This window comes from Portunus trituberculatus, chromosome 22 (assembly GCF_017591435.1).
Source record: "Portunus trituberculatus isolate SZX2019 chromosome 22, ASM1759143v1, whole genome shotgun sequence".
Classification (NCBI taxonomy): Eukaryota; Metazoa; Arthropoda; class Malacostraca; order Decapoda; family Portunidae; genus Portunus; species Portunus trituberculatus.
Genome location: NC_059276.1, coordinates 1599784 through 1616410, shown reverse-complemented (window position 1 = coordinate 1616410; position 16627 = coordinate 1599784). Strand labels below are relative to the sequence as shown.

General features: G+C 43.9%; 1 protein-coding gene across 1 annotated transcript in view; it reads right to left on the bottom strand.

The window, feature by feature from the left end:
- Positions 1-16213, bottom strand: part of LOC123507507 — a 16569-nt gene extending 356 nt beyond the window's left edge. The window contains exons 1-5 of the mRNA XM_045260419.1: positions 15673-16213; positions 8273-8462; positions 7369-7551; positions 2047-2145; positions 1-1598 (exon numbers count right to left, since the gene is read on the bottom strand). The exon at positions 1-1598 is cut by the window's left edge and continues 356 nt beyond it. Of these exons, the coding sequence (XP_045116354.1) occupies positions 1353-1598; positions 2047-2145; positions 7369-7551; positions 8273-8462; positions 15673-16043 (1089 nt within the window). The 5' untranslated portion in view covers positions 16044-16213 and the 3' untranslated portion in view covers positions 1-1352. The remainder of the gene's footprint in view (positions 1599-2046; positions 2146-7368; positions 7552-8272; positions 8463-15672) is intronic.
- Positions 16214-16627: the final 414 nt, after the last annotated feature.

Below are 16627 nucleotides of genomic sequence, written 5' to 3'. Positions count from 1 at the left end.
TGGAATTACATCAAACGGCTTACACAGATGGGAAATACGCATGGCAATATGAACACAAAATGAAAACAGGATCAATAAATACCATTGTAGAATAAATAATAATAATCAGTAGAAATAAACATGAAGGGAATAAAAAAACATACATATACATTGCTGGTCACACACACACACACACACACACACACACACACACAGGTATAGTTTATCTCTTCTCCTCTGACTAGGATGTGACCAAAATGTTCTCTTAGGCATCAATAAACAATAGAGGCACACTACACAGGCACCTCACGACACATCATCCTGACACTCTCACCTCGCATGTACACTGAGGAGGAAGGTGTCAGGTGAATAGATAGATACACTGGACGTACCATTGAGAAAAACACTAAATTGGTATAAGAAATGCACTGAAATGAATACATAAATGAAAACTTGATTATTTTGACAGCATAGCAGTGTTGAACTTCAGGGAAACACAACTGCCACACACTTTTGCATTTTCATTACTCAGACTTATAGCACACTAGAGTTTTCTCAGTGGTAGAGTCTAGAATGTGGAGGACAGCCAGGTGCTAATAAATACGCTGGAATGTATGGATATGGTACTGTTGGCACAAAACATTGGCTATTGTCTAACCTCCACCTCACACTAAGCCATCAAGGACTGTAGGCTGAAACACTTCTGCCTGCTCCTCCTGTACCTTCAAATACGTACTTTAATTGAACTGACAGGTTTTAAGGGTATTCTTACAGTTTTAGTGACAGATTAACAAAAGTTCTATATTGTCAACAGGAGAAACAGTCATGAAAATCCACTAATCTTCTCTGTGGCCTTTGAAAATAGTCGTGGCGAAGGAACAGAGTGTTTCAGAATACAGGTCTAAGCTTTAAAGTACTGGCAGGAGTGGCTCGGCCTCTTCTGACACCACGGCACTGTACCAGGACCACTCTGCTATAAAAAGTGTGGTGCCAGGTGGCCCACACATTGACGCAAAAACTGAAGGTCTGACTTTGGTAATTAAGAACACAAGAAAATAAGGGAAGCTGCAACAAGCCACTAGGTCTGCACATGGCAGTCTCTTGCCCTAAACATGAATCTGTGGAAGACTGAAGAAAACTGGAGAGGTATACAAAGGAAGATATGAGAGGTGGACATCAAGGAAGAGGTTGACTATCACTGGAGATGGCGTATAGAGGAAAACATGGGAAGAATAAACAGCTAGTAAGAGATCGTCTATCACTGTAACATATGGGAGAGTCCTATAAACTGTTTAACCACAAAAGGGAACATAAAACAAAATGACAATGATGATGACTTTGGTAGATGAAAGCTGCTAACTTCCATAGCCTTGCTAGGTCTTGCTGTCATCCTGTGCGGCAGTCATCTTGTACTCTAACTTTGCCACTTCTTGCCGCACCTCACCCACGTCCCTCTCCACACGGGCCTCCAGGGCTTCCAGCATGGACATGAGCTGCATGGAGGACGCCTGTACCTTCCCCAGGTCTGTCTCCACTGCCTCCACCCGTGGCTCTAGTCGCCGCCCCCTCACTTGCTTCTCTGTTGCTGTTGTTACTGTTGCTGCCTTGCTACTCTGAACCTGCAAACACAAGACTTCATTAGCGTGTGTTCTGTTAATGGGGCACTTGTATTTCAGGGGTAGGGTATGCAAGTGGTGCAATTTATATAGTGTTCCTTCCCTCATAGTTGTGGTGCACCAACCTCAAACAGAGAATAAGAATAAAGGTGGTATATGTTTGTGGATTAAATGTAGACTGTAGCCAACAAAAGGAACAGGGGAGATGTTTACGGTGAATGTGTGCCTACCTGTTCCTATATTCTCCCTATCTATGACTTGAACTTTCTCAGAAGGGAAGTTTCAAGACATTTCTCTAATTTCAGATAATCCTTGTGCTTCTTATCTTTATGGTCTGGCACCTTCAGTGGGCCTTTATCTTCTGCTTTTTTGTACTCAGTGTACATAAAAGAATTCTTAATTCCAGCAAACCTACCAACAGCAGTATACGAAAAAGTGGCTTAAAACAAACCTGAGTTGGCTTAGCAGAGTGCTGCGTGTGGCCTCCAGACACAAGTCCTTCTGGGAGGGACACAAGAAGGTCATTGAAGTCCTCATGGATGCTGGAAACCTGGAAAAGAGCATGAGTTTAGATGATGAGGAATAAGAGAACTACAAAATATAACTAAATAGCAACAACTTTTTACGAGTGTTTGTAAACTGTAAGTAATTCCTTTAAGTAAGTGAATGGGTAAACCGGAAGATTGAGAATTCCATACGATTACAAAGAATAATCAAACAACAGCAGACTTGTAGGTCCCTGCATGGCTGTTTGGGAGCTGTGTCAGTCTCTAATTGATAAAAAAAAAAAGAGAGGAGGAGAAGGAGGAGGAGAGGGGGGGAGGAGGAGGAAGAGGAAGGATGGGCTGTATGGTTGATCAATAAAATGTGTGTGTGTGTGTGTGTGTGTGTGTGTGTGTGTGTGTGTGTGTGTGTGTGTGTGTAGGTGGGTGGGTGGGTGGGTGAAAATTACATACACACATACACACAGCTGATATCTCTCCTCTACCCACCAAACCCTCCTCTTCCTCTTCCTCTTCTCCACATCTGCTACTTGCCCCTCTCCGTTTTCCTCCATATCTCATAACTTCTCTCTCTACCTCATAATTTACTTTCCTTTTCCTCCTTATATTTCCTCTCCACCTATTATGATTCTCTCTCTCTCTCTCTCTCTCTCTCTCTCTCTCTCTCTCTCTCTCTCTCTCTCTCTCTCTCTACACATCTGGTCACCGCGCTGTCTGATGTTAATGAGATAATTGGAGTGTGTGTGTGTGTGTGTGTGTGTGTGTGTGTGTGTGTGTGTGTGTGTGTGTGTGTGTGTGTGTGTGTGTGTGTGTGTGTGTGTGTGTGTGTGTGTGTGTGTGTGTGTGTGTGTGTGTGTGTGTGTGTGTGTGTGTGTGTGTGTGTGCCTGCTGATCACCCCAGCAGTGTGTGTGTGTGTGTGTGTGTGTGTGTGTGTGTGTGTGTGTGTGTGTGTGTGTGTGTGTGTGTGTCGCCTGCTGGTCACCCCCAGCAGTGTGTGTGTGTGTGTGTGTGTGTGTGTGTGTGTGTGTGTGTGTGTGGACGTTAGCATACGTGCATTAGCTACTCCTCACACTTTCTTCCTCCAAATATCCTTAACCTTTAATCAGAAACACACTAAATGAAAATAGAAAAATAAAAACATCACACTGGTCTTTGTAACACTTGAACTAACAGACTAACGCAAGCTTGAAGTTAGAAGTCAAGTTTTAGACCCCCTTTTCTTGAAGATTTTGATTAGGATTCGAATATCATCCTTTAAATAGAAGATTGTAATCCTTTCACCCTCTCCTTCACCCTTCCCTAACCCTCCTACCGTGCAACATGTGGTCATCTCCCTCTCCCTTCTCCCTTCTCCCTTCTCCCCATCCCAAGCTCATAATTAACTCCTCCTCCTCCTCCTCCGCCTCCTCCTCCTCCTCCGCCTCCTCCTCCTTCCTCTCCTCTTTGTCATAAGCTATTAGGTTTTTCGAAGGTACTCAGGTTAACAATGATAATCCATCGTGTGTTTTTGTGTGTTTTGTTATTTATCTATTTTTTCCTAGTTTGTTTTTGTGTTTGCTTCGTAATGTGTCTTTTCTTTATTCTTCATTCTTTTCTCTTTCTCTGTTAGTTCATTCCAAATATTTCCATTAATTCACTCATTTCCTCCATTTATCTTCATTCCCGTTCCCTCGTTTCCTTCACCGCCTCTTTCGTGCACCATCTCTTTCCTCTTTCCACCTCCTCAATCTTCTTCTTCCTCCTTTCTTCCTCTTTCATTATCTTTCGTGCCCGACGCCTTTCCTCCTCCCACCTCTCTTCCTCTTCCTTCTTTACTCACTATATCTCTCATGCACCATTTTCTTCTCTTCCCATACATACGATTTCTTAAGCCTTTCCTTAGTAATCGCTTTATCTTCTTCCTTTTCTTCGTCATCACCTACTCTCTTCCTCCTTTTCCTTCATCTTTTTCGTGCACCATCCCGGCCTCTCCTCTTCCACCTCCTGCCTTCCTCTTCCTCTCTGCTTCACCTGCCCCTCCCTCTTCATTAACGCGGTAGGAGGTAGGGGGCGAGGATTTGCGTGTTACCTCGAAGCCTTGGGGTCTTAAGTTACGGGACGCTGTAAATGGTATCCTGCTGAAGCCTCACTGAGATGCTGCTGCTGCTGCTGTTGATGGTGGTGGTCGCTTCTCAGATATTCTTAGTATTCACGCTTTTTCTTGCTAACAATCTTCAAAGGGTAAAAATAATTATCATTCGTGTTTTCAAGAGCTTCTATCATGCTAGTAATGAAGGAACCTTGTTATTTTGTCCCTAGAACCATAAAAATATGTAATATCGACTTGTTTAGTGGTGTGGCGCAGAAACAATTAAATACAGTCTTGTATATCCCATGTGAAAATGAAGAGTAATTTTTTTATAGTAACTAAGGAGGAAATGTTTACTAAGAGGCAGATTACGTATGGGTTGTTAATTTCTGATCCAATAATCTTTTTTATATAGTTTCTGATGACACAAGCTCAAGTGTTCATTGTTTCTGTTTTATCTAGTAGGGCACTTCAAAACCCTTATCAGCTCTCTTACTACACCGCCCTACTTGAGAAATAATTTCTTCACATGTCGCTTTGATATCTATTTATCAAACCTTCATTGTTTCACTACAGAGGGACACTTCAACACCTCTATCAGATCCCCTCTCACTCTCCCTGCTCTACTTAGGGACCGGTTTCTCATATCTTTTTGAAATCTCTCTCTTTTTCAACTCTCTGAATCCGATACTTGTCTTGTAGTTACTCCTATTTAGGTGAGTTTACGTTTTTACTTAAGTTTCACGGTTACTGTCTTAAAATCAACAAGCTGTGCTGTGTATAGCAAAATTTTCTAGTTGAAGGTTTCTAATTTTGTACGATTTTAAGATGGAATAGACTGATTTGATGTTTCGAAAAACCCCCTTGGATTTTAAGAGTTAATATACTTGTTTAGTTTGTAAGGATCTTATCTTGTTATATTTCTTGCGCCACTTCGAAATTCCCATCATATCTTCTATATGAGTTTCTTGTTCAAACACAACTTTATGACGCCTCTCTTGATATCCTTGCTTTACTGATGCTGGTCTTGTTTACATCCTCCAGCATCATCCAGCATCTCTATCAAGTGCCGTAGCTTATTTCAGAACCAGTGTCCTCACTTCTCTCTTCTAATTCTACCAATATCAACGCATTATTGTTATTATTATTTTATGTTTTCTTGGTACGTATATTCAATTTTGAGAACCAGTTTCTTCGTATCGCCTTCCAAAATCAAACTTTACAAAGCCTAAACTGATACTTTTGACACCAGGCGGCGGGCGAACAGCCAAGCAGATGATATTGAAGACGCGTGCTGTAAAAACAATCCCTTTTCTCAAGTGTCCCTGCTATCCTTCCAGGCCCCGAATGTCCCTCATCTCCCACCATCTGTCCACTAATGCAACCCAGCACCACCTAAGCCACAATCATCGCTCAAGACGCACGACACACGGAGCGATGCGGAGTGAAAAGGGACACAGCGCAGTGGTGAGAGGCAGACTTCGCTGAGCCAGGTGGCATGCGAGGCGGGCCGATGTCCTATCTTGATTTTTACTTGGGTTTGTGTATCGGTGAATATATGGACGGTAGCCGGTGCCGGAGAGAGAGAGAGAGAGAGAGAGAGAGTCGGGGGGAGGAAGGAGGACGGTTAAGAAAAGGAGACATTGTAGAGCAAAGAAACCCAGAGAAGCAAAGAAAGGAGAGTTTGAAAAGGAAAAAGACCAAAGAAGAGCAGAGAAAAGTGAGAGAGAGAGAGAGAGAGAGAGAGAGAGAGAGAGAGAGAGAGAGAGAGAGAGAGAGATCATTGCAACAAAACTGTGAGGTCACGTCGCTCTATACTGAGGACAAGAGCAGGAAATGAGTGAGGTGATGCGAGGAGACTGCGAGGAAAACACAGCAAAGAAAACAATAATGAATAGGGTTTGTGGGCGGTCCCTGGCGTCGTCACGGAGGCGCGGAGGTGGCGTGGCGAGGCGTGGGCGTGAGGCAAAGGTCAAAACAATGAGGTAAGAAAAACAAAACACGAAAGAGAAAATATCGAAGGAAACAGGTGAGAGAAATGAAGGATTAGCAGAACAGGAAGGAAAGAAAATAGAAAGTAGAAATATTAACTAAAGTTGAGAGGAAAGTAGGAAAGGAACGGAGAGGGAAGGAAGAAGAGAGAGAAGGAGGACATCTGGACACCGGCGAAGGAACGGACGGTGAAGGAGGAGGAGCTGGAGGAGGAGGAGGAAGTGGGGGAGGAACAGGAGGAGAAGGAGGAGGAGGCAAGAGAGGAAGCGTGCAGCTGCAAACCGGTGAAGGAAGGAAGAAGGGAAGGAAGGAAGAAAGAAAGGAGAGCGAGGGAGGGAGTAGGCAAGACAGATGGAGGGCAAAGAGAATCAAATGTTAAGATGAAACAGCTGGTCACTTGCAACAAAGCGTCCACCATCTGTCAGTTTGTTGCACGCGACCTCCTCCTTCTCCTCCTCCTCTCTCGCTCTCTCCCTGTCATCTACAACTGTTACCTCAACCCTGACAGAGAGAGTAAAAAAAAGAAAGGCAAAAACAACCGAGCAAGTCAGTGAAAGATCCTCGCGGTGTAGGAAACTAAAAAAAAAAAAAAAAGGTAAGACTCATAAATTGTTTCCTGCAGATTTTGAGCGAAAGGTGAAAGGAAAGGTTTTTGATAATCTGAAAGTCTTTGCTAAAAAAACACAAACCTAACCTAAATAAGTTAATAAAAGATCCTTACACTGCAGAAGACCAGAGTACTTAGTCGTAGTCATTTGTTTATTTTCCGTGTATATTTTTAGTGAATTATCTGAGTCTTTTCAAACACAACCCACTCAAGAAGTTACAGAAATATTCTTACCATGTAGCAGAAATAGAACACATTCATCATCGATTAATTTGCTTCGTTCTGGCTGTGAGTGGAGGGAAAAAAGCTTTTGATAATCTGAGCCTTTGCAAGTCTTTTTCCATTCTGAGTTCGTCGCCTCCGCTCGCTCGGCTTGACGCACCAATGAACACGCAGACGCTCGTTTCAGGATCAGTTACTTCACTTTTACTTGCGTTGTAGGGACAGACGTGTGTGTGTGTGTGTGTGTGTGTGTGTGTGTGTGTGTGTGTGTGTGTGTGTGTGTGTGTGTGTGTGTAAACCCATAGATACAAAATTTACATACACCAATTCACCACTTTTAGAAAACAGCAAGGGACACACACACAAGACACGCCACTCACCTTCATCTCCAGCGTGGCGACTTTCCCAGCGGAGCGGTGTGAGTCTTGCGTGAGCGAAGTCAGTTCCTCCTGCAGGGCTGTCACGGTTGCTGCCGCCGCCTCCGCCTTGGACGTGACAGCTGCCAGGGACCCTCTCAGTGCCCCTAAGTCCCTACTCACTACCAACAGGCGGGACTCGACCTCCTGAAAGGAAAAATGTACGATAAGTCAGGAAAAAATATAAGATAAGTCAGTCAATTCATTTTCTCAATTATTTCGACGTTTTAAGTTGTATAGATTTTTTTTTCTTACCTATTCATTTTTTTATGCAAGAGGGACTGGGCAAGGCAAGAAAAAAATGAAAAAAATACCTCGGTGAAGTCCCGAAATGATACAGCCAAAAGGGTTAAAACAAAGACGCAGGAAATAATCAGGACAGGACAAGAAACACTGAGTTCAAGCTTGATAAAGTTAGATCTCAAGAGGAGATATGAAGGGAGGGATTCGATCTCAGATGGTGGTAGATGAAGGGAATCGACTCAGTGATCATAATCTCGAACGTCTCTGCGTCTTTGCTCGTCCAGTGGAAGTGAATGGCTTTGCGCGAGGATAGACAGGAAGCAATCAAGAAAGCACAAGAAATAATGAGTTCCAGTTTGATGAAATTGGATAAAACTAAAAAGAGAAAAGACAGAATTGTTTCTCCGAGTAGAAGATGAATGGAATATAGATTCAGTAATCAGGTTGTTAGTGCCAAATCATTAAAGAGCTTCAAATGACTCGACAAATTTCGGAACATTTACAGGTAGAAAAAGGTAGACATGTTTCATAGAGACTGACACGTGTATGCCTGATGGTTACTTGCACCACTTCTTATGTTTTTATATGCTCTAATGTGACAGCATCATCCTGCCCTCCTCCTCACCTGCTTGTCATGCATGGCTGTCGTCACGTTGAAGGCCTGCTGCAGGTCTACCACGGCGTCCTGCAGCCGCCTCACATTGTCCACCACCCAGGCTGCGGTCACTGCCTCCCGCTGCTGCTGTGTCTGGCTGTGCGCTAAGTTCTTTCTGTTCTCCGCCTCTCTCGACTCTTTCAGGTGCTTAACTTCAGACCTGCGGGAAGAGAACGAATAAGAATGATGTATGTGATTCTGCGCTGAATTCTCTCGTCTCGTCCTTAAAAACGGAGCTTTTGAAAATAACCGTGGGGAGAACGCAAAGCGTCTCACAATACGGGCCTATGTACTGAGATGCACACACACACACACACACACACACACACACACACACCGGCAGTTCCCAGGGGAGAAGAAGCCCTTAATATTGCGGCATCCGTTGGTGGGCATCCGAAAAAGTTCCCTGCCTCCCTCCCGCCTATCAGCCTCGTGTCACACCCCACGCCTAGGCCTAATTACCCATTTAGGCCTGGGTTGTGTGTTACGGGCTTTTCTGCTTCACTGAGTTTCCGTGGGAACGCTTGGTGACGTCACGGAGAAGAGGAGAGTGAAGGGAGAGAGGGAGAGTGGACGGTGTGAGTTGAGCATTATAAAGATCATGTTTTGAAATGTTTGAAGTTTCTAAAGGCTTCTAGTGAAGCTTATTATGATTTTCGAGTGTTTTTATTATCGATAATTTAGCAAGAACTTTATTTTTAACAGGCTATAGTAGAAGTTATTGAAGCTTTCCTGGATATGTTTGTGAATTTAGTGATAGTTTAACAAGGATTCTATGTCTCTGCCAGCCTCTCCAATCACAAATGCAAGACAGTGCACCGTGTCTGCTCTTCACTGTAACACATGTAAGCTTCTCTTAGATAACTTTCTTCTCTGTCTCCCCAAGTTTAACAAGACTTAGTGAATCATGTTTGCACTATGTATATATATATATATATATATATATATATATATATATATATATATATATATATATATATATATATATATATATATATATATATATATATATATATATATATATATATATATATATATATATATATATATATATATATATATATATATATATATATATATATATATATATATATACATATATATATGCATTAACTGACTCTCCTCTCTGTTTTACCTACGAAATATCTAGTTGATTAAGTTTCGAGAATATAAACCTCTATTGACTAACTTTCCTCTCTGGTTTACTTAGACACGAAATGCAAGACTTAGTGGATCATATTTCGATCATACAAATCTCTATTGAAAAACTCTCTTTTCTGTTTTATTTATACACGAAATACAGAACTTAGGGGATCATGTTTCCACCATATAAACCTCATTTGACTCAATTTCTTCTGTGTTTTACTTGCATACGAAATACATGCCTTTGTGGAATGTTTTGACCATATAAACCTCTTTTGACAAACTCTCTTCTCTGTTTTATTTTGATCCAAAATACAAGATCTGTTGGACCATGTTTCGACAATATAAACCTCTCTTGACTGACTCTCCTCTCTGCATTACTTAGACACAAAATACAAGGCTTATTCCAACGTGTTTCTTTGGCGGAACGTGCACAGTAGGAACGGGAAACGGACGGCGGCGCGGCAGGCTAGACAGACGCGACGAGGCGGCAACTTTACACCAACTTAATGGCTGTAATCGCTCACTTGTGCAGGGTAGCAAAAACTATACGTGAAGGGCCGTGAACCAGTGACCAGTACGGGGAGATAGGTGCAGGAAGAGGCAAGGTAAGTGTGGGGATGGTTACAGCTCATTACAGCCACACACTCATCACTCACCCCTACACACCTGAAGCAACACAGGAAACGCACATTTGCACTCTGAAGGCAACATTACCAAAGACTCCCTCGCAACGCTACATTGCCACGTTTACCAGTCATTATCTTCACGCACGTCTCTCATAAGGACTATTTTCAAAGATTATAGAGATAATATATAGAGCCTAGTTCTCACTGGTGTTCTCCCTTCAACTTTGAAAAATCATTAGCAAATCATCACTGGGATCATGAAAACGCTCTCCAGAATCCTCATAAGTTCGCTAGAGAATATTAAAAGTGCAGTTTTTGTTTAACTATCGCTAAAATTGCCCTGAAATCCCCAGTAACCTCTATCACAGCTTGTTGTAGATACAGATTTTTTATCAAACCACAATTGCAATGATGAAAATACACTTGAAAACATGACAAATGAAAAAAGAACTATTAAATTGCAGATTTTTGTTAGACAGCGACCAACATTATGAAAACACCCTAGAAAACTTGAAACTTCTATTAGACTCCAAAAAGATGTAGGATTCTAGCTAAACCATCACTAGAATCAGGAAAAGACATTTTGAAAGAATCTCGTAGTTTCCACTATAGCGAACAATGCTTCCATCACTACAAACAGGAGGCAGTCCAAACTCTCGCTCCTCGTTCCCCATCTCGACCATCTCTATTCCTCGCCACCAGGAAGTAGTGAATTTTGGACCATCAGGAGAGCGAAAGAGGGACATGTTCGTGGGTGCTGAAGTCCTGGTCGACGCAATGAGACTACCGACCTTTCTGCATCACTCAAGGCACCGCCACCATTGCCCGGAAGACCTCAATTATGGCCACATCTCCGGAATAAGCCTCTGCAATCCTTACTAAGACTGGCGAGGGCGTTGCTAAGTCATTCCCTCGACACCTTCTCGCTTTGCCAATGGAGTGAAAGGTGGAGTGTTGCGTTAGAAGTTTATAGGGCATAATTATATACAAAGCCGTGTTTCTGAGTCGGTTCATGTTCAAGTTATTTCCATGATTTGTTCTCGCTTTGGCAATGAACTATGAGGTGAAGTGTTGTGTTATTCATGTCCCTTCAAATCTTCAGTTTACAGGATACATTTCTTAGTGTCTCCAAGTCATTTTCTCGATACTCTCTCGGTTTGGCAATGAGCTGAGAGGGGAAGTGTCGTATTAGGAGTATGCAGGACGTGATTATAAACAGATTCTTGTCTATGAGTAATCTTCTCGATAGGTTTTCCTTCCGGCAACAAGCAGCAAGGTGAAGCTTAGTATTCTACATGTATCCTCAAGTCTATGTGAGTGTAGTTTGCTATACAGGATATCATTAAGAATTCTTGTTTCTAAGTCATTCTCTCGATAGCCTCTCGCTTCAAAAATTAACAGTGACGCAGGAAGTATAAGTAATGGTATATCTTGTCTGTGTGCAGATTATTGGCAAAGACACATTTATACTTATGCTGTGTCTTCAATACTCTCATTACCTTCACGGTCAAGCAATGAATAGCGAGACAAGATGTATTAACATGCCACTACCTTGAAGTCTATACGAACATTTGAGTACAGTTAGTTACACAGACACTGTTATCCTTACACTCCTTACACGCGGTCAAGAGGCACAAAGGAATATCACATAAGCATATTTCAACTTATGACGATGATAATAAGTTTAATACAAGTTCAAATTACTACACAAAGTACCTTTTAGCTTCATTCAGGATCATTATACTGGTGAACATAACAGTCACGCAATGAGAATAAGAAGCGATATCACACCTACACTTTCCAGGTTATGAGTGCAGTATACATAAGAATTACAGCGAAGAACACCCTGGCGATTCCCCCTGAGGGATATTACAGCTCAAGATTACTCACTACCTGTTCTTGTAGCAAATTATGAAACTGTTTCCCCCTCCACCTCCCCGTTATTTCATCCATTCTCCCTCCCTTTGATCTTCCTCCTCCTCCTCGTCCTCCTCCTCCTCCTCCTCGTCGTCCTCTTCCTCCTCCGCCACACCGTTACCTTACTTCACAAACATATGCTGATCGAGAAACTTTCCCAATTTACCTTCTTATATTTGCCCTTTTCCCTCCCTCCTCTCCCTCCCACATCCTGTCTCCTTTCCTTCTCCCTCCTTCCCTTCCTCCCCCATTATTCCTCCTGCCCTCTCGTCCCCGCCAGCCTTGTGTTACGGGGATCCTCAAGGTAGCTATCTAGGACTCCTACTGTTTGTGATTAAAGGTAAATTATGCCCAGCAAGAGAGAGAGAGAGAGAGAGAGAGAGAGAGAGAGAGAGAGAGAGAGAGAGAGAGAGAGAGAGAGAGAGAGAGAGAGAGAGAGAGAGAGAGAGAGAGAGAGAGAGAGAGAGAGAGAGAGGTGGGGGGCGTTTGGAGATAATGGAACAGGGCAAGGGAAGAGATTACAAGGCAGATCAAACGTGATGATGACAGCGGAGGAAACGAAAGGATGTGATAACATGACGAAAAGTGTACGCGACATGACAAAGGAAATAGGGGAGTTTGCACACACACACACACACACACACACACACACACACACACACACACACACACACACGGTAGCTCAGTGGTTAGAGCACTGGCTTCACAAGCCAGAGGACCGGGGTTCGATTCCCCGGCCGGGTGGAGATATTTGGGTGTGTTTCTTTTCACGTGTAGCCCTGTTCACCTAGCAGTGAGTAGGTACGGGATGAAAATCGAGGAGTTGTGACCTTGTTGTCCCGGTGTGTGGTGTGTACCTGGTCTCAGGCCTATCCGAAGATCGGAAATAATGAGCTCTGAGCTCGTTCCGTAGGGTAACGTCTGGCTGTCTCGTCAGAGACTGCAGCAGATCAAACAGTGAAACACACACACACATTGATATCTAGCGCCGCATCAGTAATAAGAAAAAAGAGGAGGAGGAGGAGGAGAGGAGGAGGAAGAGGAAGAGGAGGAAGAGGAGGAGGAGGAGGGCGAGGAGAAGGAGGAAAAGGAGGAGGAGGAGGAGGAGGGCATTAAAAAAACATCAGTAATGGTAATAACAATGAGAAGAAGAAGAAGAAGAAGAAGAAAACAACTATGGCAAAGAAAAAAGAAGACAACATAGCACACACACACACACACACACACACATACACACAGAAGAGCAATCGACACGTAGACACACAAAATAACACTAAAATCAAGCAGAAAACCGACCTGAAAAACGGCATAACATTACAAGGCAGAAATAATTAAACAACCACACCAAGAAAGATTATCTGGGCATAAAAACAGACTGACTTCACTTCCCCTCTACTTGGCATCGAGACGCGTGCAGGGGAGGTTTTTGTCCTGCTGGGGTGGGAGTAGTGGTGGGAGGGGAAAAAAAGGACGAAAACTGTGTGACTTAAGGTGATGTTTAGTAAGGGAGAGAAGTGGTGAAATGATTGGATGTGTGGAGGTGGTGGTGGTGTGTTATGTCGATGAGTAGTAGTAGTAGTAGTAGTAGTAGTAGTAGTAGTAGTAGTGTGAAGAATAAGAGAGATAGAACAAAGTAACGAGTGATGATGACAACAATGATAATAAAGATAATGACAATAATGATAACAAAGAAGAATGAAAATTACAAACAATACTTCAAAAAACTGTCATGTCCGGTCACACACACACACACACACACACACACACACACACACACCGCGTAGTGTAGTGGTTAGCACGCTCGACTCACAATCGAGAGGTCCGGTTCGAGTCCCGGTAAGCGGCGAGGCAAATGGGCAAGCCTCTTAATGTGTGGGGTGTGTTCACCTAGCAGTAAATAGGTACGGGATGTAACTCGAGGGGTTGTGGCCTCGCTTTCCCGGTGTGTGGAGTGTGTTGTGGTCTCAGTCCTACCCGAAGATCGGTCTATGAGCTCTGAGCTCGCTCCGTAATGGGGAAGACTGGCTGGGTGACCAGCAGACGACCGAGGTGAATTACACACACACACACACACACACACACACACACACACACACACACACACAGCTGCCTCTTTAAACAATTGTACATGTGATTACCTACTGTTGTTTAATCCTGCATATCTACTTACATGTGTGTGTGTGTGTGTGTGTGTGTGTGTGTGTGTGTGTGTGTGTGTGTGTGTGTGTATAATTGCTAGTATCAGGGAAAGGAAACAACGTAATTTGTCATTTGGAGGGGATGGAGAAGACAGGTCCCCACTTCTCTCTCTCTCTCTCTCTCCTCCCCCCTGTCCTTGACTCCCAGCCCAGTCCCCCTTGACCCCTCTCTAACTACTCTCCTCCCCTCCCCAGCTCACATCTTAGCTGCCCTTCCTCCCTCTCCTCTCCCTCCTCCCATTTATAACTATTGCATCTAACTTACCCTCTCTCACCTCAACCCTGAACTCTCTCTCTCTCTCTCTCTCTCTCTCTCTCTCTCTCTCTCTCTCTCTCTCTTGGCTAAAAAAGAAATGCTATGATAAGCCATATGTCCCAGATAAGAGAACAAAGAGAGATAACGAGAGAGAGAGAGAGAGAGAGAGAGAGAGAGAGAGAGAGAGAGAGAGAGAGAGAGAGAGAGAGAAACAGGGTAGTGATTATAGTAATAGTATAGTAAAGTAATAGTACAGGTGATAGTGGTTGTTGTAATAGTAGTAGTAGTAGTAGTAGTAGTAGTAGTAGTAGTAGTGGTGGTGGTGGTGGTGGGTAAGAGCAGCAGCAGTAACAGCAGTAGCAACAGCAGCAACAGCAGTACTAGTAGTAGTAGTAGTAGTAGTAGTAGTAGTAGTAGTAGTAGTGATAGCAGCAAAAGTAGTAGTTGTGGTGGTAGTAAGTGCGGTGGTAGTAGCAGTAGTAGTTGTTGCTGTTGATGTAGTAGAAGCAATAGTAGTAGTAGTAGTAGTAGTAGTAGTAGTAATAGTGGTAGTAATAGTAGTAGTAGTAGTAGTAGGAGGAGGAGGAGGAGGAGGAGGAGGAGGAGGAGGAGGAGGAGGAGGAGGAGAAGTAGTAGTAGTAGTAGTAGTAGTAGTAGTAGGAAGAGGAGGAGGAGAAGGAGGAGGAGAGAAGGAGAATGAAGAGAGGATGAGGAGGAGGAGGAGGAGGAGGAGGAGGAGGAGGAGGAGGAGGAGGAGCAGCAGTAACAGCAGCAGCAGCAGCAGCAGCAGCAGCAGTAGTAGTAGTAGTGGTAGTAGTAGTAGTGTGGTGGTGGTGGTGTGTGGTGGTGGTGGTGGTGTGGTGTGTGGTGTAGTGGTGGTGGTGGTGTAGTGTGGTGGTGTAGTGGTGTTTGTGGCAGTAGTGGTGGTGGTGGTAGTGGTAGTGTAGTGTAGTGGTGTTGTGGCAGTGTTAATGTGCAGTGTAGTGGTGGTAGTGGTAGTAGTAGTAGTAGTGAGTAGTAGTAGTAGTAGCAGTAGTAGTAGTAGTAGTAGTAGTAGTGGCAGAAGTATTAGTAGTAGTAGTAGTAGTATTTGTGGCAGAAGTATTAATAGTAGTAATAGTAGTAGTAGTAGTAATATAATCTTAAAGTATACTTATGATAACAAAATGATGATAATAACAATAATAATAATAACACCACCACCATCACATCATATCCAACACTCACCTGAGGGCGGCCAACTCCTGACGAAGCTGCAGCATTTCGTCAGCTCGGTGCTGTTCCTCCAACACCAGGTTAACACTCCCCCGCACCTCGTCCACGGCATCCTTCAGCTCACTTAGGGCGCGCCTCTCCCCGTCCACTCTCCCTGCCCTCTCTGGCCACACGCCCCCTTCCTGCGCCTCTATCACCGCCTTCTGCAGGTTGTTTATCAAGATGTGGTCAGTTCTTTGACGTATAACAAGGCGGTCGACTGCCTCTTGAAGGTGTTGGAGGCGCTTGTGACGGTGGGCGTGAGGGAGTGAGACGCCCTCCACCGCCCTGCTGCTCAGTGCCACCGTGCAGAACACACACACTAGTGCCAAGACACTTTCCATAGTGACACTTGTAATGGGGACTGTTAGAGGAGCGTCTGTCTATGGCATTCCCTGGTCGAGACGTTCAGGAAGTCACAAGATCACCAAACACTCACTCACTCAAAGGTTCAGTCTCACGCACTCATGTAGCCACGTGCGCACGCTATGAAGGTAAACTGCGATGTGAGTGAGAGCACCACCCAATCACCCCACCACTCTGCTCTCCCTCCCTCTCTCCCGTCCCCGCTCCCTCCCCCGGCACGCGCGTTCCCCCTCCACTCCCTCTCCCGCCTCTCTCCTCTTCCAGATCAACATGCTCTCTACAGTGTTTGTTGATTGAATTGCTTTACTATTTGAACATTCCCCTCCTTGATGTCGTGCTAATTACTTTACTCGTATTTTTTTTTCTATCTCCTGCTGAAGATAACAAGCAAGGGATGAGTTTGAAGGAGTCATGCGGACGATGCTTTTTCATCGTACCTGCGCGACACTTCAAAAATCCTTCTATTCGTCTCCTCTTCGCGTCCGTGCTTTTCTCGTGCCTCGTACCTGTATTAGTAAATCATGACACTCCTCTACTAACAGTGCCAGAAAATAGGTAGATG